Source organism: Uloborus diversus, chromosome 2, assembly GCF_026930045.1.
Source record: "Uloborus diversus isolate 005 chromosome 2, Udiv.v.3.1, whole genome shotgun sequence".
In the NCBI taxonomy this organism is placed as follows: domain Eukaryota; kingdom Metazoa; phylum Arthropoda; class Arachnida; order Araneae; family Uloboridae; genus Uloborus; species Uloborus diversus.
In genome coordinates, this window is record NC_072732.1 from 214,070,928 (window position 1) to 214,097,474 (window position 26,547).

The 26,547-nt window shown below is 34.8% G+C and overlaps 1 protein-coding gene across 1 annotated transcript in view; it reads left to right on the forward strand.

Moving 5' to 3' along the window:
- Positions 1–26,547, forward strand: part of LOC129216790 (patj homolog) — a 692,348-nt gene that overhangs the window by 338,885 nt on the left and 326,916 nt on the right. The window contains exon 8 of the mRNA XM_054851005.1: positions 5,762–6,088. Within this exon, the coding sequence (XP_054706980.1) occupies positions 5,762–6,088 (327 nt within the window). The remainder of the gene's footprint in view (positions 1–5,761; positions 6,089–26,547) is intronic.

Here is a 26,547-nt window from a genome sequence, read left to right on the forward strand (position 1 = left end):
CCTCGCTTCCTTTTCGATCTTTTTGATGCTTGTTTTGTGATATCCATTTTCTTACCTTCTTCCGTTGAGCTTAATTTGCTATCAGTATCAGTAGATGATTCAAGTTCCACTATAGAATCTTTTAATTCTTTAATTTTCTGTTGCTGTATTCGGACATTTGCTTTTGTTTCTCGTTCAAGAGCTTTTTTCTCTTTTATATCAAGCTTTTCATCAACTCCAAACATTGATCCACACCTACCTTTCTTCCTTTGTGCTATTAAAGAGTCTTTGTCTTCTTGTAAGACTGCTTTACCGTAAAACATCAGCATGAGCAACATCAAAAAGATCTTCTAGTTTAGAGAGAAAAGTTAATTCCTTAGCTTGCTGTGTTGATGAACATCAAGCATTATTTTTCCTCAAAAGCTGCCATTCTTTATACAGTTTTTCAAGCTTCATTCGACAATTTTGGTTGTCTCACATAGGAATTCTAGCTTTTTGCCAAAACTTGGCAATTTCTGTGATGGTCAGAGTTGAAGCTTGTCTTACGGTTTTCTTCAATTCAAGATGATGATGCAAAAAATGTCCCAGAGCCATACGCAAGGATGGCAATTTTCCATCTTTTAATTCTGGAACTGACCAACCAAGAAGATACAAGTCATTTTGAGATCTTGTGGCTTTTGCAGTCATTTTGCTTTCAAAACTGAAGCAAAAATAAAATACTGAAAACAAATACACATAATGGAAAAGTAAGCAATCTTTGCTTTTTGAAAAAAAAAAAGATCCCGCAATGTTAAAATTTTCACAGTTGTTGAGTTACTTCTAAATAATCTTTAAATGTGCTAATATATGGCCTGAATTTTTTTTTCATACAAAAGAACAAAATGAGAGGGTAAGAGGTTAATATTTTCATAGTTGAAAAATAAGCTCCACCCTAATGTGTATGTGTGTGTAGGCATATGTGTTTGTGTCTGTGTGCAGGCATAAATGTGTGGGTAGTTGTGTGTATGTGTTTGTTTGTGTATGTGTATGTGTGTATATGAGTATGTGTGTGTATGAGTTGGTGTGTGTATGTGTTTATGTGTGCGTGCGTGTGTGTGTAGTTGTGTATGTATGCGCGTGTGTGTAGGACATGGATGCAACCTAGAGACGGCTTTCGCTATAGAAGCAGCATCGTGAGGAGACCGTCGACGGTGATGGTGCGGAGGGTGGCGGTGGGAAAAATCAAAAGACGCCAAAAAACAGTCAAATGAGAACAATAAGCAATCATGATTGCTCAAAAAAAAAAAAAAAAACCTCGGACAAAGATTGCATTATCGAATAGAAGTAAAGTAATTTCATTTTAATGAGTGTCTTAGTTATATTTGTTTCTCATTTTATTAGAAAATAATTTACACAATGTATCTCCTAGTTAATGTCTATAGATTTTCGGTCTTCTTTCAATTTTAACAAAAGACCTGCTATATTAAAGTTGTTTAAGCAAGTAGAATGACAGTTCGTTTGCTTGTTGTGCCTCAACAAACTGTATTTGATGCGGTATGCCGCCTCAAGTGGCTTAGAAATAACAGTCGGTGTCCGGAAAGTACAAATACGAACAGTGAGCATTTCAGTAAAACATCGCCGAAATCCGAAGTCAGGCTTTGTCTGTGACAAGGGCGCCCATATAGTTGGGCAAGTGGGGGCTCATGCCCTCCCTAGAAATTAGAACTTCCTTGCTTTCAATATTTTTTTCCTTTGCAATAATGTAAAAATATTATTTCTCCAGCCATTAATGAATAATTTATTAAAAATGTCAAACTTTTAATAAAATTATCTGTACTGAAATCGGTTTCTATGGGGAAAATAGCCTGCTAAACCATGGGGAAAATATCTGACCCCCCCCCCCCCCTAAAATTTGGCATATGGGCGGCCTTGGTCTTTGATAGAATCAGCACAAGCGACAAAAAATCTTTTTTTTTTTTTTTTTTTGTGAATGATTGTTACAAAATGAATCAAAAAGTGTACCAGAAGTTGTTGTACTTCTGTGGACCTAAGAGCACTTTAGCACAGCAATGTGGACTGGACATTTCAATTTGACTCCACACCAGTTCATACAGCCAGAAAGATAAGAGTGGTGCAAGGCGCATTGTTTTTGACGTTAGTCAACTTTAGAGTGAAAGGTCTACCCTAAACTACACAAAAGATTGAGCTCTCAAAACTAATGGCTTTATAGGGAATAGGATTGATTAAAGGTAAAAGAATTGCGGCACTTGAATGAAAATTTCAGTAAGCAGTTGCACTTCGGAATTACTGGAAAAGGTGACCAGTTTGAAACTAATTAATTTATTGATTGCTAAAGGTCTTCTCATGTTATTTTTTTGTGTTGTTAATTTATTTATTTTTAATAAAGTTTCATAAATTGCTTGCCCAGGTTTTTTTTTTTTTTTTTGCCGCACCCTGTACATTTGGTTTGCACAGTCAACAGAAACATAGTTCTGTGATTAAAGTATGCTTGTTTGCTTTATGAAGAAGGAAAATAAATTCTTCACTAAGGATATTGCTTTATTTATTTTTTATTTATTTATTTAATTTTTTTTTGCGAAAAGTATTAAATGTTTTTCGATCTATATGCAAATTATATTATCATACAACAACTTGCATTATCAAAGTTAGACAAAATTTTAATATACAAGGAGGGGGTGGGGGAGGAAAATGCATTAGACTGTAAGTATGAGAAATTTCTAATCTCTTTTTGCTGAAAATTTTAATTAAAACTTCCTGAAAAGTTGAAAAAAATCATTTTTCCAATTTTCCTTCGGAAAAATGTTTTTTTTTTCCCGTTTTTTTCGGAAATTTTCCGGTTTTTTTCCGACTGTTTTCATCTTTAGTTACGACTAACATTAGATTAGTCATAACACTTACTATCAAGAAGAAAAGGGAATAATTGAAAATAAAATACTAAATTAAAAAGTTACGAGAAGACTAAATAAGCTTCAAAATAAAATAGAAAACCGAGAGAAAGGGGTGTTCTTCAAAGCGGTTTTTTTTTTTAAAAATAGTTTAATTGTGCGTGTTTCTATGGAGTTCTTTTTGCCTTCGGGTGGGAGCGTGATTTTAATTTTGTTCTTATTCTAAAGAGTTATTTAGTTAAATTCCATTTTCTACATGAGGGCGAGAAGAATTTTTATCTTGTTCTAACCGCAACGCGTATTTTAATCTGATTTTTCCTAATAGACGATTGACATCTTATCGAACCCTCAAAGATTGCTAAGCAATCTTCGTGGGTTGGTGAGCGTCAGCGAGCAGGAGACGGAGCCCCCTAGTTTTTTTAAAAATTAAAACCTATCATTTCAGCCATATTTATTGAATTTTGTTTCTTCACAGTAAGCATTTCAATTTTATCTGCATTTTCAATATAGCTCTCATTTTGACCATTTTAATTTGTTTTTTTCAACGTGTTTTAATTGTACTTTGTGTCTATCTTCGTCGATTGCTATTTTCTCCATCTTCAAAATGGGAAAAATCCCTCTTCATGCATAATTATTATTAAGTATTTTACACTTTCTTTTCCTTTTTTTTTAAGCAATCACGACTGCTTTTTGTTCTCATTTTTGAGCAATCACGATTGCTTATTGTTCTCATTTGACTGTTTCGGCGTGCTATCATTTTATTTTCCCACAAGTACCCTCTGCCAGCACCACCGTCGACCGGGTCCTCACGATGCTGCTCCTATAGCGAAAACCGTCTCCAGGTTGCGTCCATATCCTACACACACATACAAACTCGCACATCTACACACACATACACACTAACGCCTACACACACGCGCGTACACACGCAGCACTGCATACACAACATGCACATGCACACACACGAACGCCTACACACACACACACACACAGCATTGCGTACACAACGTGCACACACATGCTTACATACACAGACACACACACGCACGCACCCACACATGCGCCTACACAAACACACACACTCGTGATTGCGAAAAACATAATTTGAATTCAGGATATCAAAATTCAAATTGATTTTTTTTCTTTTTTTAAAGTTAAGATCGTACTTGTATTGCAAGTTCTATCCACAATTGAATCTTGGTCGATCACTCAGGCCTTAATTGATGACGCTAAAACAAAAAGAAATGGACACAAACAATTAAGGAAGAACGTGTATTGGGGGTGGAAGACGCATTGTTATCTGTCGAAATGCATTTAGTACTTACCAGAATCAAGTGAAGGAATTTGAAAAACTGACGAGTTTTAGTACTTCTCTTCCAATTCCTTTTAAAAAAGAGAGAGAAAAAAGCAAAAATGTATTTTTTTTTTCTGAAGCTAACAAGGGATTTTAAGATGTCATTGTTTGTTTAAAAATTGTTTGCCAAAGAAATGCTTTCTACGTTCTCATTAATAAATTCAATTTCGTTGCGTTCAACTTCGATCTTTTTTTAGTTAATTAAACAAGAAAGAAATATCTTTTTAAAGCTATATTCCATAATGAAATTATTTTCATAGGTTTTATAAAAGCATTTTACGTTTTTTGCAATTTAATGGAATTACTGTGACCGCTGTTTCTTTTAAACTTTTAATTCGCTTAGTTAGTTGCTTTCATATAGATGCCGTGCATGAAAAATAAATATCTTTGCGGTACACCTTCTCTTAATATTATTTGTGTTGAAAACTTTTTTAATATTACTTGTGTAAGTTTTAAAAAATCGAACTGCAAAAACACTTTTTTTTTCTTCTTTTAATATTACGTTGTTTGTATTGAAAACTTTTTAAACAATGATTTGAAAATTATTGAAAGACCAAAGAAAAAAAAAAGAGAGAGTGAGAGAAACTCTCTTGTATTGTTCAAAATTTAAGGCATTTTTTACTGGGGAAATAAAATCCTGTGACGATGACGTTTAACTAACGTTGAAATAGTTTGAGTAGTTTTTTTAACAATCATATATATTACTAGTGGTTTTGAATTTTGTTCATCAAATTGTTATAGTAAATAAAGTTTCTGATTAAGTGATTTATGAGGCACCTAATATGTCAGGAGCGAGAGAATATTTTGCTTTTGTAGACGAATCGAAAACTTTTTTTCTTTTAATTTGTACTCTTCACTTCCACAATATTTTGGATCTATCCCTCGACGAAGGTATAAGTAAGCTGCAGGAGTGGGGCGACGGAGATTTTGTCGCTTCATGCGTAAGGGGCCATTCATTAATTACCTAAGGGTCTCGAAGGGGAGGGGGGTCGGAAAAATCTCTACATACACTTTGGAAAGTGGGGGGTGGAGGTCAAACCATTTGTAAGTAATATTTTCCAAGTCGACATTTTGTATTCGAAATCGCGCGGTCAAGTGATTTGACAGGGATTGTATTTCATTTGCGTCTGGAAAGTAAGAAACGTATCAGGATGGGCTGTTTTTTTATTTGTTTTATAAAGAATGAATAGTGTAAAATATGATAAAAGAATCGCACTATGTATGGCATGTTTTATTTTTAATTAGTATCGCTTCATATGCAAAGAAATGTCGAAAACGCATTCAATCTAGATTCTTAGGAAATATTTCTTTACACAAAAGGGTCTAATTTAATAATAGTGAATTTAATTTCGATTCCAGTGATGTAAGATTCGTTATTTTATTATTTAAAAAAACGAAATGGAATCTTACGCAAGAATGTGGGGGGAGGGGTAAAAATCTTACCTAGCCTTACATAGGGGGAGGAGGGTTCAAAAATTCCCAAAATCATCCTTACGTAATTTATGAATGGCCCCTAACAACGTATCTTCGTCTTTCTTTGCAGGACGGCCGCCTCCAGAGCGGGGACCACATCCTGCAGATCGGCGAGGTGAACCTGCGCGGCATGGGGTCGGAGCAGGTGGCCTCCGTCCTCCGCCAGTCCGGCCAGCGGGTCCGGCTCGTGGTGGCCCGGCCCGTCGAGCCGCCCGGACCGGCGCTGAGCCGCGCGCCCCTCGTGCCCACCCGGATCCTGTCCGACCCCGAGGAGGTGGAGCGCCACCTGGCCGTGTTCGCGGCCGGTGGAGGGGAGCCCCTGCCCCCCTACAGGGGGAGCCCCACGGGCGGGGACCCGGCCCCCTTCGCCTACCGGAGGGAGCTGCTCGACGGAGAGGTAGGTGGCCTTTCTATGTAGTACCATAATATCCTTATATGAAGCAGTGATAAGCAATGGGATGTAAGTAGACAATTTCAAGTTTTGAGTAAAACGCTTTTAAAGATAACGTCCTGGGTAGGCTTTCATTAATTTTGTTTCTAAATCATGCTATACAGCAGCACTACAAGTACTAGCTCTTGCCCCAAGACCAGAGGAGAGATTTACCTACCATATGTTCTGGTTATCTCCAAATTTTTAATTTTGCTACTTACATCCCTTTGCTTCTCACTGCTTCATATGTTCTGTTGATATGTATTCTGCTGCGATTCTCGAAAGGGGTCCTGTGTTGGAGATTATTTTTTACTCATGAGACTTTTGCCCTTTATAAAATAAATGTGTCCCGAATTTTGATCAAACCATGAAATTCCCGAAGAAAAGGAGTTTTTTAGTGATTAGAATAAGGAAAAAATCCCTACAAACAGTGAAGAGATTGCAAAAACGAAAGCTTTTCTTACACTAATATGGACATTTCTGTGTGTCTATGTCCAATCTTTTTTTAACATTGAAACTTCATTTTTTCTTCTTTTTACAACTTCTTATCTCGCTACAAAAAATGCTCTCTCCCGGAACCAGAAAACTCTTCCCGTTGCAAAAAATGAAAGTTCTTTCTATGGGCTTAGTTTAAAGATATTCCGGTGTAAGTCCGTAAAAAGTGCCTTAGAATTAAACCCCACTTCCAGTCTTGTCAACTCGCAGCAGTCAAATGTATCCTCTCGCGTTGCTTTCTTCGCCTATAAAACGGTGAAGGAAAATAGTCTGCTGAGAAAATATATAGAAATTTCTTGGGATCAGTGAAATCCATGGTTTTGTTGTTCATATTAGGGATAATGCTTTTTTAAACTACTAATTACAGTTCATTAATTAATTTCATATTGAATTTACAAAAGTCAATTATAAAGTTACCATCATAATCTATGATTTTATTCTCCATCTACTCAATTTTTTTCTGTGCTGTAGACATTCTGCAGACACTGTTGACGTCACGATTGATGCATAGGTGCTGAAAAAGCTTTTCAGGATCTATAATTTTTTTTTTTCTTGAGGGAGGGGGGGATGAAGAACACATTCTACTAAAGACCAAAGACCTATTTCGTTTTTGTAAAAGCGAGGAACACTTCTTCCTATCAATGGGGGGGGGGGCAATCAAATGACCTTCTGTTCTGGTTACAAATTCGAAATTCATGCGAAATTACGCAATCCAACATTCGTCGTATTGAACTAACTTTCCAACATAGCAATTCCTCCTGCTCTCATAAAAAGAGCTGTAAAAGAGAAACGTTAGAGATCATGCGACCCCTCTCATCCGTTATCATGAAAAGATGGGCTTTTATTGGCTAATGTGAGGGAAAAGGGCGTGATAGTGGAATGGAAGCTTCTTGTCTCCCATAAATCAAGGGAACGTGTTAGCTGTCTGGACGATAAGTGACGGTGGCCAAATTACAATCTGGAAGGCGACAAGGGAAGGAAAAACAGTCGCAGGAAATAACTGAGCGACTTATTACCGGAAGATGGAAGAGAATAAATGAATACATCCTTGTGACTGCTGGGAAGTATTTTGATCAGTGGCGTTGGAAAAGAGATATACCGTGGGTGAACTCCGGTCCCAACTCCTTGAAGCAAAAACTTCAACTTCTATAACGAAAATTGAAATTTTGTTTTCTGTCACTAAGGTGTTTTTAGTTAGTTAATCCATTTTGTGCAGGTTTGACAGTCTATTGTCTATGTTAGGTTAAAACGTAATTCTAATTTCTTCTTGGCTAAGTTCCGATTGCTTCAATTTACAATTCCAAGCATTAAGTTTATCTTTACTTTGCCTGGTGGACTGTGAGGAAATTCTTGCTACGCTCCGATTTGAATACCTTCTCAAGACGTATTAACAACCAACACCGAACTATTGTGTTTTTAATTTTGTTTTATTTTGAAAGTAAAATAATGACTATATATATATATATTGTTGGGATGTTTGGAAAATCCAAAGCGACCTTCTTCCTTTGACTATACATTTACATTAGAGTTAAAAAATAAGCTTTAGTTTGTGTTCGTGTGAATTGATTTTCAACCCGCAGGCAGGGGCGCCTCGAGCTTAAAATTTTGGAGCGAGGAACTTATCAATTTTCCGAATTTTACCGAATGGTGAAAACCACATCCATAACGAATGCACACATACGTAAACATAATAAGAGACATTAGGCATTATATTTTAAAAGAAAATCAATATTGTTTCCAAAGTCGCCGATTGGTCAAACAAAATTTGCGGAATAAGGAAATTTTTGGGAGATCACTGGGGCACCCTGTGCGCATTTCATGACACGAGGGATCGACAAACGCGGACGCCAAGTCGCCATAGCGACACGATTTTCAGTTGTGCTCCTAAGAAACTAAGAATTACAGTCAGATCTCGATAACTTGTAGCCTTATAACTCGAACGCTCCTTCTTTATCTCGAAGTTTTCATTGGATCCCAAGCTCTTGAGCAGGCTGTGGGACTTCCTTAACTCGAAGATTTTAGCCAGTCTCTTTTGGGACATCGATTTATCGAGAGTTGACTGTATTCTGTAGTTTTAGAATGTTTTATAGCAATGATAAAACAGAAAAATTAGTAGCGGTAATAAAACAGAAATTTATGGTAGTAGTAATGAAAGATTCTTTTTTTCATACCTGTGATTTGCAGTATTGAGTTTTAAGAAATGTTGCACTTATTCATATATGCATTAAAAATATGATTACTTTTAGATCATTCCAAGAACGGACATATTGTTCCTCATGTGACAACTTAGTGCATTGTTAGTGCAAATAATAATTTAAAAAGGCAATGTGCAAAATTTTGGTGTTTGAATTATTTACAACCGTATGTGTGATTTCTTAAGCAAAAAATTTTTTTCATTTCCTTTCGAAATTATTACCGAACAAAGTAACAGATTTTTTGTGGAATGACCCTTTTACAACACAGATTCTTACAGTGTTATTGAATTGCCCTTCCCACTATCAAATAAAAAATAAAGCTCCGACAAATCGACTTCAACTTTTTCTCTCTGTCCTTCATGCCATTCGCTTTTTCCTTTTATTTTTTCCCCCTTGTTTATATCAAAGTGAGAGCATCAAACCTTCTCTTTCTATTAAATTTTTTCTCTTCGACTTTTCTTCTCTACAATGTTTTTTCAAGATTTTTCACTTAAGTGCGATGTTTCCGTCGGTAAAATGGGTTCGAAATAGATTTTATTTTTCGAGTCGCATCTAAACTTCAGATCGATATGTGGTTTATATTTACTGGCAAACAGTTGCGGCGACTTTCTTTCCATTTCGAATGGTTTCGCGTGCCGGTCTGCTTTTAGAAATAGGTCCAACGATGAACTCACGGTACTAAGGACTCAAAGTAAACGCAAAAGTTGAATTTATCTTAAATCGGAAACGGGATTGATGGGAAAGTCTAAATAACTTCACGAATCACATTTAATGAGGCTTTTTGAAAGCCTTAATGATTAAATGAATGGGCTTAGTAATAATGCGAAAGATCTTTATGACTAGGGAAGCAAACCCTTGTGAACTACTACTGGAAAACCTTTTTGAAATGAGAATAAAAAATCGAAAATATATACGCGGATCGATCCAAAAGTAACGTTCCGATCTTCATATACAGCACTGTCTATTCTCATTGAAATTTACATCGTTGGAAAGAAAAAACGTTTCTCTATTTTTATACATAATCGCCATTTTTTTTCTGTGCATTATTGTCGATGGTGCCCTAACTTCTGTATCGAGTGTCACAGAATTCCAGCGCCAAGCCGTTGAAGAAGCGTTTCACCCCTTTTTTGACTTCGTCGTCGCTCCGAAAACGTTGGCCTTCAAAGTGTTCCTTACACTTAGGAAACAAGTGGTAATCACTAGACTCGAGCTCCGGACTGCAATCAAGAACGGAGTGTTTTGTTGACTGTCATGTCTCACTCTGGCGGTGGAATTCTGTGACATTCGATACAGAAGTTAAGGCACCCTCGGCAATAATGCACAGAAAAAGATGGCGATTATGTATAAAAATAGAGAAACGTTTTTTCTTTCCAACGATGTAAATTTCAATGAGAATAGACAATACTGTACATTTATAAAATTGATGGGAACCTTACTTTTAAATCGTCTCTGGTACATAAAAAAGTTTAAATCTTATTTTTCTTCTTCTTCTTTTTTTTTGGAGCAATCACGATTGCTTATTGCTTTCATTTGACTATTTTTGGCGTTACGCTGATTTTATTTTCCCGCCAGCACCCTCTGCAGCATCACCATCGACCGGCCGCCTCATGATGCTGCTCCTCATGCGAAAACCGTGTCCCGGTTGTGTCCATATCCTACACACACACGCATACATACACACACCAACACACACACACAGCACTGCATACACAACACTCACACACATGCATACATACACTCACACACACACGCACCCACACACATGTGCCTACACAAACACACACATGCGCCTACACAAACATACACGCGCATACATACACACACACGCTCGTGATTGCGAAAAACATAATTTGAATTCAAGATGCCAAAAATTCAAATTAATATTTTTTTTTTCTTTTTTAAATGAATTTCCTGTATCAATGCAAGACTTTATAGACACCTTATCCAATAATTTTACGCAGCGTTGGCGAGATTTTGAATGTTGCCAAAAACCTTTATGAATGAAAGTCTCCGTGACAAATCTCTCACACCTCAGTTGGGTTTTCAAATTGGTATTTATTTATTCTATGACGATAAATATTCTTTGCGTATGAACACAATGCCCTACACTGGTTTAGACTATTCTGAAGATGAAGGTATTTTGGTTTCCTTAAGTATGTCCGTTCATTTCTTACTGTTATCCTTTGAATAATTTCATCCCATAGTCCATCTGCATGATGTTCCTTGTTCCGTGTATTGTGAGAAATATTCGCATTCGGATAAGTCATTGAATAATTCGGCAAAAAGTTATTCCTCTCTCCCCCCCCCCCCCAAAAAAAAAAAAAATCAGTGAGGCCGCTATAAGTTGCAATGTATTAATGGCAGCCTTAAACTTAAGTGATTTTGGTGTGAAAACAAACAGATCGTTACCATTCGGCGAAAACGAATGGAACCTTTACGTTTTTGCCATGCATTTGAGGTTTCAATTCTAGAATCTTTTTATGTACTCAATATTTATGTATTACTACTTGATTAATAAATTTTAACTCGACACGGAGATAAAGAAATAAATACTTTTTTTTCCGCCACCAATTTATATTTGAAATAAATAGACCATGTGCAAGGGTGAATTCGTAACTTTCAGAACAGAAACGCCAGTTGAATCCTGATTCGTGTTTAATTTAATGCGAAAGGGTAATTTATTTTTCCGGAAAAGCAGTGCCGGAATGGCGTTCTGACACCAAATCACCCTTGGTGTACTTGAGAGCGTTATATGGTTGTGACGACATAGCAATTGAACTTCTTATATTTATTTTTAATCAAAGTAAAAAAAAAAAAAGGTTTTCCGTAAAAGTAGTTTCTCCGCCAACACAGTGCAAATGCAGAAAAAAAAAAAAACTCTTCTTGTTGCGATGGGGTTGTTTCCTATTTGTCAAGAAATATTGTTTTCTGGAACTGCATAGTTTTTTTTTTTTTTTAACTTGAATTTTGACATCTTGAATTCAAATTACGTTTTTCGCAATCACGAGTGTGTGTATGTAGGCGTGTGTGTTTGTGTGTGGGGGGTATGTGTGTTTGTGTGTAGGGGGTATGTGTATGTGTGTGTAGGCATGTGTGTTTGTGTCTGTGTGCAGGCATTAATGTGTGGGTAGTTGTGTGTATTTTTTTGTGTGTGTGTGTATGTGTCTGTCTATGTATGTGTGTGTATGTGTATGTGTGTGTGCGCGTGTGTGTGTGTGTATGTGTGCGCGTGTGTGTGTGTATGTGTGCGCGTGTGTGTGTAGTTTTGTATATATGCGCGTGTGTGTGGATGCAACTAAGAAACGGCTTTCGCTATAGGAGCAGCTTCGTGAGGAGCCGGTCGACGGTGATGGTGCGGAGGGTGGCGGTGGGAAAATAAAATGATAGGATGTCAAAAACAGTAAAATGAAAGCAATAAGCAATCGTGATTGCTCAAAAAAAAAAAAAAAAAAAAAAAAAAAAACATGGGGTTCGTTACATTTTTTTTTTAATTTGACTTACACTTATTTTTTCTCTTGAAAAAAATTATCTTAAACGACATTCAACCGTTGTTTTCATTTTCGCTGCTGGCGTCACAAGTGAGCAAAACCCAGGGGTTATCAGAAATTTCAGGACACCTCCAAACTTCGCCAAATTAATATTTCATAAACTAACAGTTCTCGTTCCGCTAATAAATTGCTCGCGGTGAAAAAAAAATCATTAAAAGGCAATATCTTGCCAGAAAACGCAACCACGCGTTCCGATTCAAGATGGCTTTCATCACTAGTGACGTCACACGATGAAATATTTTGGTTCAGACATTTAAAAAAATAAATTAAAAATTAAATGTTGGGAAAGTAAAAGAAAATTTTCTGGGTCCATGTTTTTGTTTTTTGCTCATTCTATTTATTTCAAAGACTATAAGTAGTACTTTTGTGTAAAAGAAACATCCCTATTGATTAAAAGCGTCATAAATTGAAAACATTGCAGGCATTGTGCGTATGTTTTACTGCTTTGGTCCTCAATCATCCCATATCTTTTCTTCACATTTTGTAATATTCTTTCGCCGAAAAATCCTTTCGAGTTTTCATTCGGTACTGAAGATTTCATGCAATATTCTAGGAAATGCTTTCGCGGGAAACAGACAGAGGGAAAAAAAAAAAAGCGAGACAAATACGTTTTGTATCATTTATTGAAATTTTATGCATAAACGGGAACCGTTTGGAATACGTAATGCATTGTTTACCCGAAACGCAATGTTTAAAGTGGCCGTAATAACATTATTTCTTCGCCTAGACCGCAACAACAGTTCAAAGGCAAGAGTACAGAACACGGAATGGGAGAGAAGATGGGGGGGGGGGGGGGGGGGGGGGGGTACGAGGTTCTTTTTTCCCTTGCAATTTCTCTCTTTTGTTCTTTTCAAACATTGCTGGCACGGGGACGTTGAAGAACATATTTCATATCAGAATATTCAATATTAAACCACTTTGCTATATTTATTCCGGGAAAGAACGGTTTCGGTTTTCTAAACATCGGCAAGATGAGAACGCCTCGGTGAAAGGGATGCGATTGGAGTTCTGGGTAAACATTTAAATTCAAAGAGAAAAATGAAATGATATCCATACAACTGCAGTTTATTATCGTAAATGTGATGAAATTTGAGCGATTAGAAGATAATAGCCAAATATAATTGGTTATTTAAATTTATTATTACTATAATTAAGTGCTTCCTCCGTCCTGAATTAGTGGCTACATTTAAGTCGAAAATTTGGTCCCAACGTAATGGGGTCGTTTCAAAAATTTTAAAAGTATTTTTTTCTGAAAGAACATGATTAAAAACATAGGATCTGACCATTTTTTAAATAATTTGAGTAAATTTAATATTCTTAAAAAATTATTTTAATCGTTGCGCTTTTATTGTTTACGCTTCTGACGATTACATCACAAATGATAAAATGCCATTCACTGTTGCCATTCACAGAGCAAAATATTTACTTCGCATTTTTACTCACGTGTATCGGCAACGATATGGTTGATAGCAAGCGTAGAGCGCAATTTATTTAATTCGCTTCTTAATTATCATAACGTGGAAACGCAGTAGAAAGATGCGCCAAAGCGCATCATTTGTGACATCATAAAGACCACGCCTTGTTTGAAAAATCGGACATTTTAAAAAATTAATTAAAAAATAACTGTTGGGAAAATGAAAATATTTTCGGGTCCATGTTATTTATTTTGCTTATTCTATCAATTTCAGTTACTAAAAGTAGTACTTTTGACTGAAGTAAACAACCCCATTCCATTTCAATAAATACAGTGAAGCACCGCTTATACGTTTCTCAAGGGACTATAAGAAAAATGTGTCTACATGAAAAAAAAAAGTATAACAGGTATACGTTAATGTGTATTAAACTCTTCAGGGACCAAATTAAAAATATAAATGTTATTCTCCAGAAAACGTAACTTTTGAACTCAAATGTTTTTCAGTTTCGAAACGTTTTTTTTTTTTTTTTTCGTTCTTTCATGAAAGTGTTACATACTAGAAGTAACCATAAAGAATGGCCCAGCTAAATTCCAATTATATCACTCATAAATAAAAAAAAATAAAAAAGGCCTTGTTTCAAAAAAAAAAAAAACTTTTAATACTTAAAAATTGAGGCCAACTTAATATCAAAGTAGAAAGTTTGTTAATTGTGCAGACAATCAGCTATTTTAATGATTAGTGGGAATATAAAATTAAGCTCTCTTCATTAAAGTACAGCATAATTAGTAGTTTCAAATGTTTGTTAAAAAATAGTATTTAGTAAATTTGAGGATATACTGGCCATTTATTATTTTGGTAGAATGCCTATTATTGATGTATTTCTCCTCCATCATTTATTTGAGACACTTGTGAAAGGAATAATAATCAATAAATAGGTATATACTTTTATTTAAAGGAAGTTTTTAAGCAACATAAACAGTCACACGGGGTGTGTGACAGGCCACGGAGGTGAGAATTCACATATTGTGAACCAAAAATATACTGAAATAAAAATTATTGTTAAAAAATTGTTGGCAGATTTAAATAGATATATTTTTGATGAAATTAAAAATCATCGTTAAAAGAATTGTTCCTAAAAAGTTTTACTGTAAAGGGCGTGTGACAGAAAAGTTACACTTTTTGAAGAATGACCCATGATTGATAAAAATGTATGAAACAGAAACGTATGAACGGTGCTTAACTGTATATCATTTGTTGCTCAAAACACCCAACACAGGGCCGTCCCAAGATAAGACGCCTCCTCCCCTTTCCCCTCCTACAAAAAAAAGAGAGAGAGAAAGTTGTTGATAATTTTAATGTGCAGTGGGAGAGCATTTTTTTTTAAATTTTAATTATCACACGACATTGAACGTTAGGGATATCATATGCTGAGACTAATGTGTAACTTTTGTTTCTATACATTTTTAATGTTTTAGAAAGTAGGGACTTCAGTATACCATCTAAAAACTTTTAGAAAATCAGATATGGTGTAACATAAAGTATTTTGAATTATTTCTAGATGGGTTCTCTCCCAAGTTTTGCCTTTTAAAAAGCAAAATGTATTTTTAATTAAAATCTTTGAAACATTTTTTTTTCTATTCCTTTCGAAGTTTGTAGTCTGTTGTTGGTGTATTTAAATTTAACTTAAAAGTCCAATGCATTTATTTAGGCTATTAAAATTCAAAATATTTTTAATATTTTAATTTAACTGTCTGTCGTGTAAAGCAAGTAAATAGTAAATTGGTTTAAATTGTAAAAATACAGTCAGACCTCCATATATCGAACTTCCACATATCGAAATTTTCTATATATCGAAATCTCAGCAAATTTCTATGTTCATTACATTGAAAAATTGTTTCTATATATCGAAAAAATCTATATATATAGAATTTTTTTTTTCGAGACATTCTTAGATTTTTTTTCCACTTTAGACTGTTTGTTTTATGAAAAATGAAGGTTAGGGGAGAAAATTATGTTTATTAAAGGTTGCTACGAAACTCATAAGGAATCTGGGGTTGAGGGGTGTGTAGATAGGTCGTTGTTTCGTTCTTAAATTCCCTCAAGTTTATTTCAAATCTTAGTTTTAACCAGTAGCATTGTAGGTAAAATCAGTTTCAAGTTATCCCTTTTGTCTGTTGCTCATTCCTAGTCTTTTTAGCTGCAGTAAAAATCATTCAAGTTAAGTAGATTGACAATGTAATCGAAAGAAAAGTAAAAAATCAAAGTGAAAATCCCCTCATGTTGCGGATCAAGTTGAATTGAAGAAGAATGAAGATGTATTAAGACGCAGAAATAAGTCATTTCTGTTATTTTTTATTAACTTTTATTTAATCCGATGCTTGTATCAATTAGAAATTGGGTTTAATACACTTAAATTAGCTTGTATTTTAATGTTATAGGGGACTTTTAGGATAAAATAAAATCTTTTCTATATATCGAAATTTCTATATATCGAATTTTTTTCTGACAATTTGCTACTTCGATATATGGAGGTCCGACTGTATTTAGTTTATTTTATTTAAAACTTCTTAAAATTATGTTTTTTTAATAAACCCATTGGGTCCAATCTGGTCCAACCCTGTACGATTTTCCCGTGACGACTGCCACATACTCTCTCATACACACAAGCATCTATTTTTATCATATGTATAGAAGATATATACTAAGTATTTCCTTTCACATCCATGAAAATTTCTTATTTGAGAAGAACCTGACATTTACCGAGCGAAAGAAGAAGACTTTCCTGCCCGTGTTAATAAAAGGGCGTCCACACCCGAATCCGGAGTGCGCCGCCCTGACCTTTCGAGAACCGGCTAATCTGATTTTAATGATTCCTGGATATATTTAGCTTCTTCTTCCCTTTCCTTCCTTGCACGCGTAGTCGCCTTATTCCGGCCGATTTGGTATGGCGGAAGACCTAACCTGCTTGTCGGATAAATTCCCGAGCGGTTTAGGTGGATTTTTCTTTTTTCATTTCCTTCGATATTAAACCCTTTACGACTCCCTATTTTTTAATTTCATTTATTTATTAACATTTTACTGTGTGCGTCGCCATCTTTGCACGGTCTACTTCGAGAACAAAAGTTATGTCAAGTGACGCGTGTTCAACACTCAGGCTTGAAAAAAAAATAATAATGATAAAAATAAAAATAAATAACTAAATAAAATCATCAAAATTTTGCGGCAAATTGCGGAAAACTAACCAAAAAAGTAAACATTTTAAATCCTTCGATTACAGGAAAAGCCTTTGAAACTAAAGCAAGAATTTTACTTGTTTATATTAGAGAAACAAAAGTGGCAACAGAACTTTCGTCTCAGTGATTTTCTTCACGCAATAAATTTTAATAAAAGCATTGTGGCGGAAAGTTGAGATGAAGCACTAAATAATAATTTGAATGGAGGAAAGCCTTCGAAAAATAAGGATTTTATGCCGAAATCTTAGTGTCATAATTAATAGTTTTTAATTGATATACAGTGGCTCCCAAAAGTGTTCGTACACCTCAAAATTTTGTAGTAAAACCAAAATAACGCAAAACTGAATTCGAATATGAAGTCCAATTTTTTTTCACATCATTCCTATGCCTTTCTGAATAAAACCCAACAGTTTTTTTTCAAAATATTGCCAGATTTTATTTTTAAAATTTGTCAAAAAACGAAGAGAAAGAGAAAAAATACGCCACAAAAGTCATCGTACATTGTAATATTTTCTAATAAATTCATTATTAAAATTATCATATGTGATTTTTTTATTATTTTTGCATTGTAATGACACTGTAAAGTCATTTGCCGTTAATTTTTTGTCTATTTATTCCCTAATATTCTGCTTACAATTTTTAAATGGCATGTATGCGTAGAAAACAACAAACACGATTCGAAATTTGATTTTTTCCCCTCACAGTAGCCATAAATTGTTTGAAATGTCTCTAAATTAGGTAATTTATACCATTCTATAGTGAAAGGCTTGATAAAATGCTTTAAAAACAAGAATCGGATCGAAAACAAGGTAAGAAAAGGTCAACCGGCAAAGTTAACAAAGCGTGATCCGAGGTTTACAGTTAAAAAAAATTATGAAAAATACACATTTGAGTGCTGAAAAAGTTTCTGCAGAATTGAATGAAACATTTTACGTTTAATTTTCACCTAAAAGTGTTCGCCAAGTTCTCTGATTAGCTGGATTAAATGGGACCTCTTCCCGCAGAAATTTTCTTGTTCGTGCGAAAAACAGTAAGCTTACGCTTTCCGTCGTAATATCAATGATAAATAAGCTTAAAGCGTTTTGGAACAACGTCTTACTTATAGATGAAAATAAATTCAACATTTTGGGTTAAATTGTTGTATAATTGTAAATAGATGAAAAAATGAGAAATTTAATTTTAAGAACTAAGTTGGATCGGTTAATCACAACGGTGAAGGTGTTCTTGTGTGAGGGTGCATTATAGCATTAGGACTTGGAAATTTGGAATTTTTCGATGAAATAATGAATCATGCTGTTTATTTAACTATTTTAAAAAACAATTTTAAACTATTAGCCCAAAACTTGGCAATCGGAAACAACTTTGTTTTTTATCAAGATAACGACAAGAAGTACACGTTTGCGTTGGGTGTCTCAAAAATTATCCTTAAACTTAGAAATATCTCCTCAATCGCTAGATTTAAACTTAATGGAACATATTTGAAGATATCTGGTGGCTAGATTTCGAAAATACACCATTGAAACGAAAAGCGAACTAGAAGCAGTAAGACTCGAAGTGCGGCTGAACACTTACTCAGAAATTGCATAAAAAAGAAAGAAAAAACAATGAAATCTATTCCCAGAAGTTTAAAAGCTGTTGTTGATACTGCACGATATTCTACTAAATAATAACTTTGTAAAAAGTTAGATTATTTACTAATTTTTTGACATTTTTTCAAAGTGTACGAAGGCTTTTGTGAGATAAAATTTCCGGCACTTTTTGGTTTTCGATTTTTTAAAAATTATGTTTTAATGTTTTATTAAAAATTTTCATGTAGTTTTGTTAAAAACATATCATAGATCTTATAATAAAATACCTATTTCGAACTATTAATTCTAACCAATGGATAATGGCCTATTTCATTGAAAGTCGTAGGTGTACGAACACTTTTGGGAGACACTGTATCCGTTAATTATTATCGGAGGATTATGTTAAATAGCCAAACATAAAGACGGGAAGATAAAGAATCCATCGATACCTGGTTCGATGGTCAGTTCACTGTCATTCGGGAAAAGAATTTTGGACATAGATACATAGGTACATACATAGATACATACGCTCAGTTTTTAATTATATAAGATTTTTGTTATCCTTTTTATCATTTTTATTAATTGTGAAAAGGTGAGACTCGTGTTTCAAAATACACAGATTCTTTCAAAAAATAATTCCCCGGAGAGGTTTTTGATTCATTCAGGTGGAAATATTTGATGAAGCAAAATTTCTGAAAGGCCGATTTTGGTACATATTTGCCCACCCGCTGTCCTCTTACAAAATAGCTCTCAGTCTCAGTAAATACAGAGCTGTATAATTAGAGCGGTTGAAACGGTTAGTCATTAGTATGACTACTCTAGTTCATTCAGGGGGAATTGATAGAGTTAGTAAACAAAGAGGGTTGCTGTTTGGTGCCAACATACTGTCATGAGTAACTCATTGGATTGGCGATGCTTCTCAATATCATTTTGCTTATCTGAATGGCGCTGTTTTCGACAACCTATTGCCAATCGGACGACGGTATAGCCAAGTATCACGCGCTTTGTATACTTCCACTGTCAATTATCGCTGATGGAACTGTGGTGGACACTGATACTATGTTATCACTTTGTCTTAGAATTCAATACCTTACTATGATACTAACGCTCAATAAAAATGAAAAATGTGAATAGTGCTGTTAAACCTCGTTTATCTTACACTCCTTTTTCCGGATCTCTAGATAATCCGTATCAAATTTGTAGCGTTTCCAAAAAAAAAAAAAAAAATATGTTTACATGGATAATTTTAAATTATGTTATCTGGAACCAGGGTTGCCAGACGTCAACAGTCTCGTATTTTGAAAAAGTGTCCCGCGTCCCGGGGAACTTCCATACGGGACGGCTAAAGTCCCGTATTCTAACTGATAACAATATTTCGCAGAACGAGACATCAATCTAAGGAAAAAGAAACAAAATAAAACAAGAAATGTGAAATAATGAGCAGTAAGAAAATTATGTGGCAGCAAATGCCAAAATTGTTTTTCGTTTTGATTTGGTTTGCGTGTTTTTTGTTTTGGCGGCAGACCATGGGAATTCGAATAGTTGCTTCTTCTTTGCTCATTGACTAATGTTGGAAATATAGCTGGGGCCTCCTCGGCTCTGTGGTCGTCTTCTAAGTCGGAGGTCATGGGTTCGATTCCTGTCGGTGCCTTGGGTGTTATTTCCTTCTCTTGTTTTGTAAATCTTTCCTGTGTGAGGCAAGGTGCTTGGCACGCAGTTCACTATGTATGTGAAGCTGTTTAACTTCTAAATAAACAAATAAAAAAAAACATATCTCTGCGCATGCGTCGTCAATCACAATGAAAATGATTTTTATACGTAGGTAGGCGACATTTTGTGAGGTTTCATGCTTTGTTGCGATTGAATTTTTCAGATTTATCATGAACAGAAGTTTCGAAAATATTCCCCCCCCCCCCACTTTTCACTTCTAGAAGCCTGTCCCGTATTTACGGTTTTTAAATCTGGCGACCCTGTCTGGAGCATTAACTATAAGTACTCCGATCATTTGCTTTTTATTTTGATAAAATGTACAGCTCCTGTCGGACTAACAGCAAATTACGGTTATCTGACGGACACCACTGCAGCTGAACTATAACGATAAGGCGTTAGATGGACCATATTTTTTTCAAACGACAAAACATGTTTCAACTAGAAGTCAGTGGGCCCATTCTTTGTTAAATTATGTGAAAAATTGTTTTGTATTTTTTACAATTTCTGTTTTTTCAATTGTGTCTTAACAGCAATTCTATGTAATTTTGTTTCAAAATACGTTTTTCTGTCGCAATGAATGATCGCAATAAGAATTGTCGTAAGAACTCTTATTATAAGGATTTGCTCTCTTTGCTCATTACCCATATTTCCCGGATTATGCGAATTTTCAATCATCCGGATTGCCTTTGATCCCAGTTAGTTCAAATAAACAAGGTTCTATTTATTGCTTCTAAAGTTGAGATTTGTTTGTCATTGTTCAACTGGATGATCTTGGTTTTAGTTTCTTTATATGATGAGTAAGAGGAAATTTTAGAAATAAATTAGTTTGCCTATATTATAAATTTTAAACGCTTCCGTAATGTGTACTTTTTGTGGAACTTCGTTTGGTTTGTAATGTAAGTACGATGCATGGATTTAGAATAGTTTTCACAGTTAAATAGGTGTTCCTGCGCATGTCCTCAGTTTTGTCGTAAAATCGTAATCGGCACATGTCATAATCACAATCAAATAGTTTTTCTTCTTTTTTACCAGTTCTAAGCGTTCCTGTAAACAATTTATGGCAGAGGACTATATTAGTAATCATATAAGCTATTTTTCATGCTCATAATGGGATCGTTTCCAAAATTTCAAAAGTATTTTTTCTGAAAGAGCATGCTTGAAAACATATGATCTGACCATTTTTTAAATTATTTTGTTTAAGTTTAATATTTTTAAAAAATTACATAAATCGGTGCGCTTTCATTGTTTAAGCTTCTGCCGATGACATCACAAATGATGAAATGCCATTCAGTGTTGCTATTCACAGAGCAAAATATTTAATTCGCATCTTTACTCACGTGTATTGGCAACGATATGGTTGATAGCAAAGCGTAGAGCGCAATTTTAATTCGCTTCTCTGGGCTACGTTAAATATGCTCGTGGTCTCAATGTCCTCCAAGTGAAACGATACCTCTGGGGGTGCTAGCACCAGGTAGCTATTAGCTCCGGGTCTAGTTCTAAATTCTCATTAACTGTTCGATCCGGTGATGGTGCCGCCATCTATCGGTATAAAAAATAATGGAGGCAAGGCACTTAGTATGCAGTTCTCGACATAAAATACAGTTGTAGTCAGTTGTGACTCGGAATCGTAATTCGCTTCTTGATTCTCATAACGTGGAAACGCAGTAGAAAAAGAACATCAAGCAAAACGCATCATTTGTGAGGTCATCAAGACCTCGCCTTGTTTGAAAGATCGAACATTTAAAAAAAAATAATTAGTATGTTCTGTGTCCATGTTATTATTTTGTTTTTGCTTATTCTATCAATTTCAGTGACAAAAAGTACTACTTTTGACTTAAAGAAACAACCCATTATAATCGTAGTTGATTACATTTTCTCGTAATTAACTCCAAACTTGATTACGTAAAAATTGTAGGTATCTAAACTTGTACCTCAAAAACATATGATGCGTATGGTATTTGGGATCATACGATATTTTACTGATGATCTTCAAGGTTTTAATCTAAATTTCAGATCTTAATAACTTTTTCATTGTTTTTAATGCTAGCCTCCTCCTTCCCCACGTGGTGTGCTATCAATTTTGCACAACTTCTAGCGCTATGCGTCACATCTTACAGTAGTTAATTTTGCAACGAATTTCTCTTCTCCGGAGAAAGCTGCAGCGCTTTAATGGGGGTGAGGGTAGGCGCCTCGAACCAGATGGCGTAACCCCTATTTGCATCTCTTTCCACGCAAATGGAGCAAGGCTCTGACAAATGTATGCAGTTCGTTGTTTTTATTTAATATCATAAAATGGAGAGTTTGATGCGGAATCCAATTCTCCTCATTTCGTATGCCAGGTTTAATAAATATTTCAGATATATTTTATAGCGAGTCGAGTTTCACGTCTCGAAACGATCCGAGATGTGGATTACTTTTAGTTGGCTGAAAATCTCTTTTTCGGAATGCGGGGCGTTTCGGTTCGGATTGAAATTTCGGTTATTAGTAATGCATGAGCTTCGCATGAAAAGGCAATCTTTCATCGTATCTTATGCATTTCTTGATGGGCTTGCTGATAGCCGAGTCAATAATACGATTCCTCCAATTTTTCGAGATTGTTATGCTAGTTTCGCTTTTATTGCAATGAAAGCTTTATTGCAGACTTTCAGCGCGCATGATTGGGTTTACATAATTTAGCACAACCTCGTGTTGTCAATAGCTTAATGCTTGGCTATCAATTATTCCTTCTTTTGTAATTACTTTCACAATGAGAGCCATGATTCTTTCATTGTGCTGTAACGCAAATTAAGACTTGAAACTTTTTTTATTTTTCCACTGTTCGAAATTGAGACAGTGAGAAGCAAAGGGATGCAAGTGGACATTTTAAAGTTTTGAGTAAAACTTGTTTAAAGTTAAGGTCCTTGGTAGGCTTTCATTGAAATGTTTTTCGAATCATGCTGTACAGCAGCACCTATCAGGGCTACTTGTGCTATCTCTATCCCCAAGAAATAGAGGTGCGACATCGATGGCAAAACATCGATGTTTCAAAACATCGATGTCACAAATTAAAACATCGATGGTATTGATACATCGACCAAAAAAACATAGATATTTTCAAACATCGATGTTTTAAAACATCGATCTTTTTATCACTATATAACATACATTTTTGAACATACTACACTACAGTATGAACTACATTTTTGAATATACTACTACTATACATGTACATGATAATCTCTAACAAATGTTTCTTAGTGGATCAGTGAATTCTTTTGGCATTGCGTCAATTCGTTGAATTATAGCTATTACTTTGGAAATTTCTAAGTAAAGCGAATAATAAATTATATATATATATATTTGTTAGTTTAAGCAATGCAAAAGAATGCGTACCCGATGAATATATTGAAAATACTGAACCTCAAATCATGAGTTCAATTTAATAAGAATAATTTCGCAACAGTGAAAATGATATCTGTATTTGAGAATTATAGGGGCTTCAGTACTTGTTTTTTTTGGCGATGTTTCAGGGAGATCAGTGTTATTAATTTATAGATACTATCTTTTTTTTTTTTTTTTCATTTTGAAGATCGATGTTTTGAAACATTGATGTTTTTTAATCGATGTCGCTTCCCTGTGAGAAATTTTATTATAATCTTCAATTTAAATACAAAAACATCAACATCGAAAAAATATCAAACCCAAAACATCGATGTTCCAAAAACATCGAAAGCTAAATATCGATATTAAAAACATCGATGTTTTAACAAAACATCGATGTTTCCAAAACATCGACATCGATGTCGCACCCCTACCAAGAAAGAGGAGAGGTTCACCTGCCATTTATACGAGTTATCTTCAATTTTAGGAGCTGCGTCAGGCTATTTAGCCTTTCGCTGACCCCGTGCAATTCCCCGATATGGCAGCCAATCATGTGCCACCATTAAGGAGCAGATGTCAATGGCACAGATAATTTTGACGTCCAGTTTTCCATCAGACGGAAGCACCAAGTGTACTGGTGGATACCGGCCATAAAACCTTTATCTTTATTACTGCATTCCAAGGACTCTTTCTTTTTTATGGATATGCCTCGAATAACCTATTCTAGAAAATCACCAGTCATAACATGACGGGTGTTAATCTGTTCTCCATTTCCGTTCTTGTGCATTTGTAGAAAAAAGAAACACAACGCGTAGGTCCCTATCGTAATTTGTGATTGCAAAAAACATAGTTTGAATTTGATACGTCAAAATTCAAATGATTTTATCTTTTTAATAGATTAGTTCGTAAGGGATGCATCTTTATTTATTTATTTTTTTACTTTAAATCTTTAAAAGCGCTTAAACATCTTTAATTTGTATGCAGCAAGTAAACGAATACTGTTCTTAATGAATTATTAGTTTTTGTTGTAACACCATACGTAATGCCGTGAGAGAGACGAAAATGTCTCCTGGTGAAAAAAAGTACCATCTCTACGCAACTTCAGCAACTGAATCTACTTAAAGTGCCATTAGCTCAGTGCTGAATAAATATCGGGGGAATTATATCAGGTTAAGTCTCTTTATGCTTCTAAGTGGATGCTATGAGCCTGTACTCTATACAGTAAGAGACGTCCAAAGACGGGGGAGGGGGGGGGAGAATTACATAGCTTAGAAAGACGAGCGAAGGCAGAAAAAGAAAGAAAAAAAAGCGGCCATTTAGATCCCTTAATGAGATTTCTGTCTGTATCCCCTTTTCTTTCTACCTTTCTATGCAGCGGAATGTATTTCTTTTTCTATGTGTCAAGGAAGATATTTCTTAGGCTTCTTTTTGGGGATTGATGCTATTTATATGAGAAATAATTTCAATTCTTCTCCCTATTTTATTTCAATTGGTGAATGAGTATAAGTTATGAAGGGTGAAAATGGTCTCGACGATGCGTTTAATAAGTGGTGACATTTGGGAACGATACACCTGCGCATGACGTCATACGTCGTCTCTTTATCGAAGTCTTAAAATAACGTTAACATTTGAGATAAAAGACCTATTTTTAATTTCTTTCGAAACTTTTGGTAGGCGTGTCTTATCGATTATGATGGCAGCTTCAACATCGATATCCTCTGGAGGAAATCGGAAAGAGGCTTAAAATACCATATGACGATCTCAGTATATCAATAAATCAATGTTTTTAAAAATTTTCTTTATACTTTTTGCTCAGGATATATATATATATTATATATATATATATATATATATAGTGTGTGTGCTTTTGCTGTGAGCTCAGAGTATAAATAAAAATTTTGAAATTTTGATTAAAAGAAAAAAATGATTTTCAAAAGTCCAAACCAAAATTATAAAAGGAATATTACATTCTTTGTTAAATTTCATGTCGTCGTTTTTGGAGTTATTTTATGCGTTGCAATATTTTTCACTCTGTACATTTGTTTTCTTCATTTCAAAAGTAATTTTCATACACACTTGAATAAAACTGAAAAAAATATTTGGAACAACGTGAAAAAAAGAAAAGTAAAAGAAAAAGAAACAATCTTTGCTTTTGAAACACCCTTGCAGTATTATATCATTTTATTTTAACTATATCGTTTTCCTCTAACTAATTAATTTTATATTAATGCTACTCTTCACTCATTTTTCTGCTATTTTTTTTCTTAAATCTTATTTCTATTTAATCTTAAAACTAAACTTCGTTCAGACTAAAGTTGTCTTTCATTTATACGTCCATCTCACTTGTACACTCCTCCTCCCTTGCGTAGAAGTGTGAGTGAGAGGTTACTAAGTGTTTGTGTGTGTATGTATACTTCTCTTCGTTTTCGCATTTTTTTTTTCTTTTTGAGCAATCACATTATCAATTGTTCTCATTTGACGGTTTTGATGTTCCTATGATTTTATTTTTCACCCGCCTCCCTCTGCAGCACCACCGTCAACCGGCCCCTCCCGATGCTGCTCCTCCAGAGAAAACCGTCTCCAGGCTGCGTCCATATCCTACACACGCATACATACACACACACCTACACACACATACTCACACACTCATGCCTGCACACACATACACTCACGCCCACACACTCATACCTACACACAGACACAAACACAGCCGCCTACATACACACACTTGTGATTGCGAAAAACATAATTTGAATTCCAGATGTCAAAATTCAAATTATTATTATTATTATTATTATTATTATTATTATTATTGCCTTTTATCATTTTAAGCACATTGAAATTTTTGAACGAAAGGATAATATGTTCAACCATACTTAATCCAAAAAAAGGAGTATTTGTT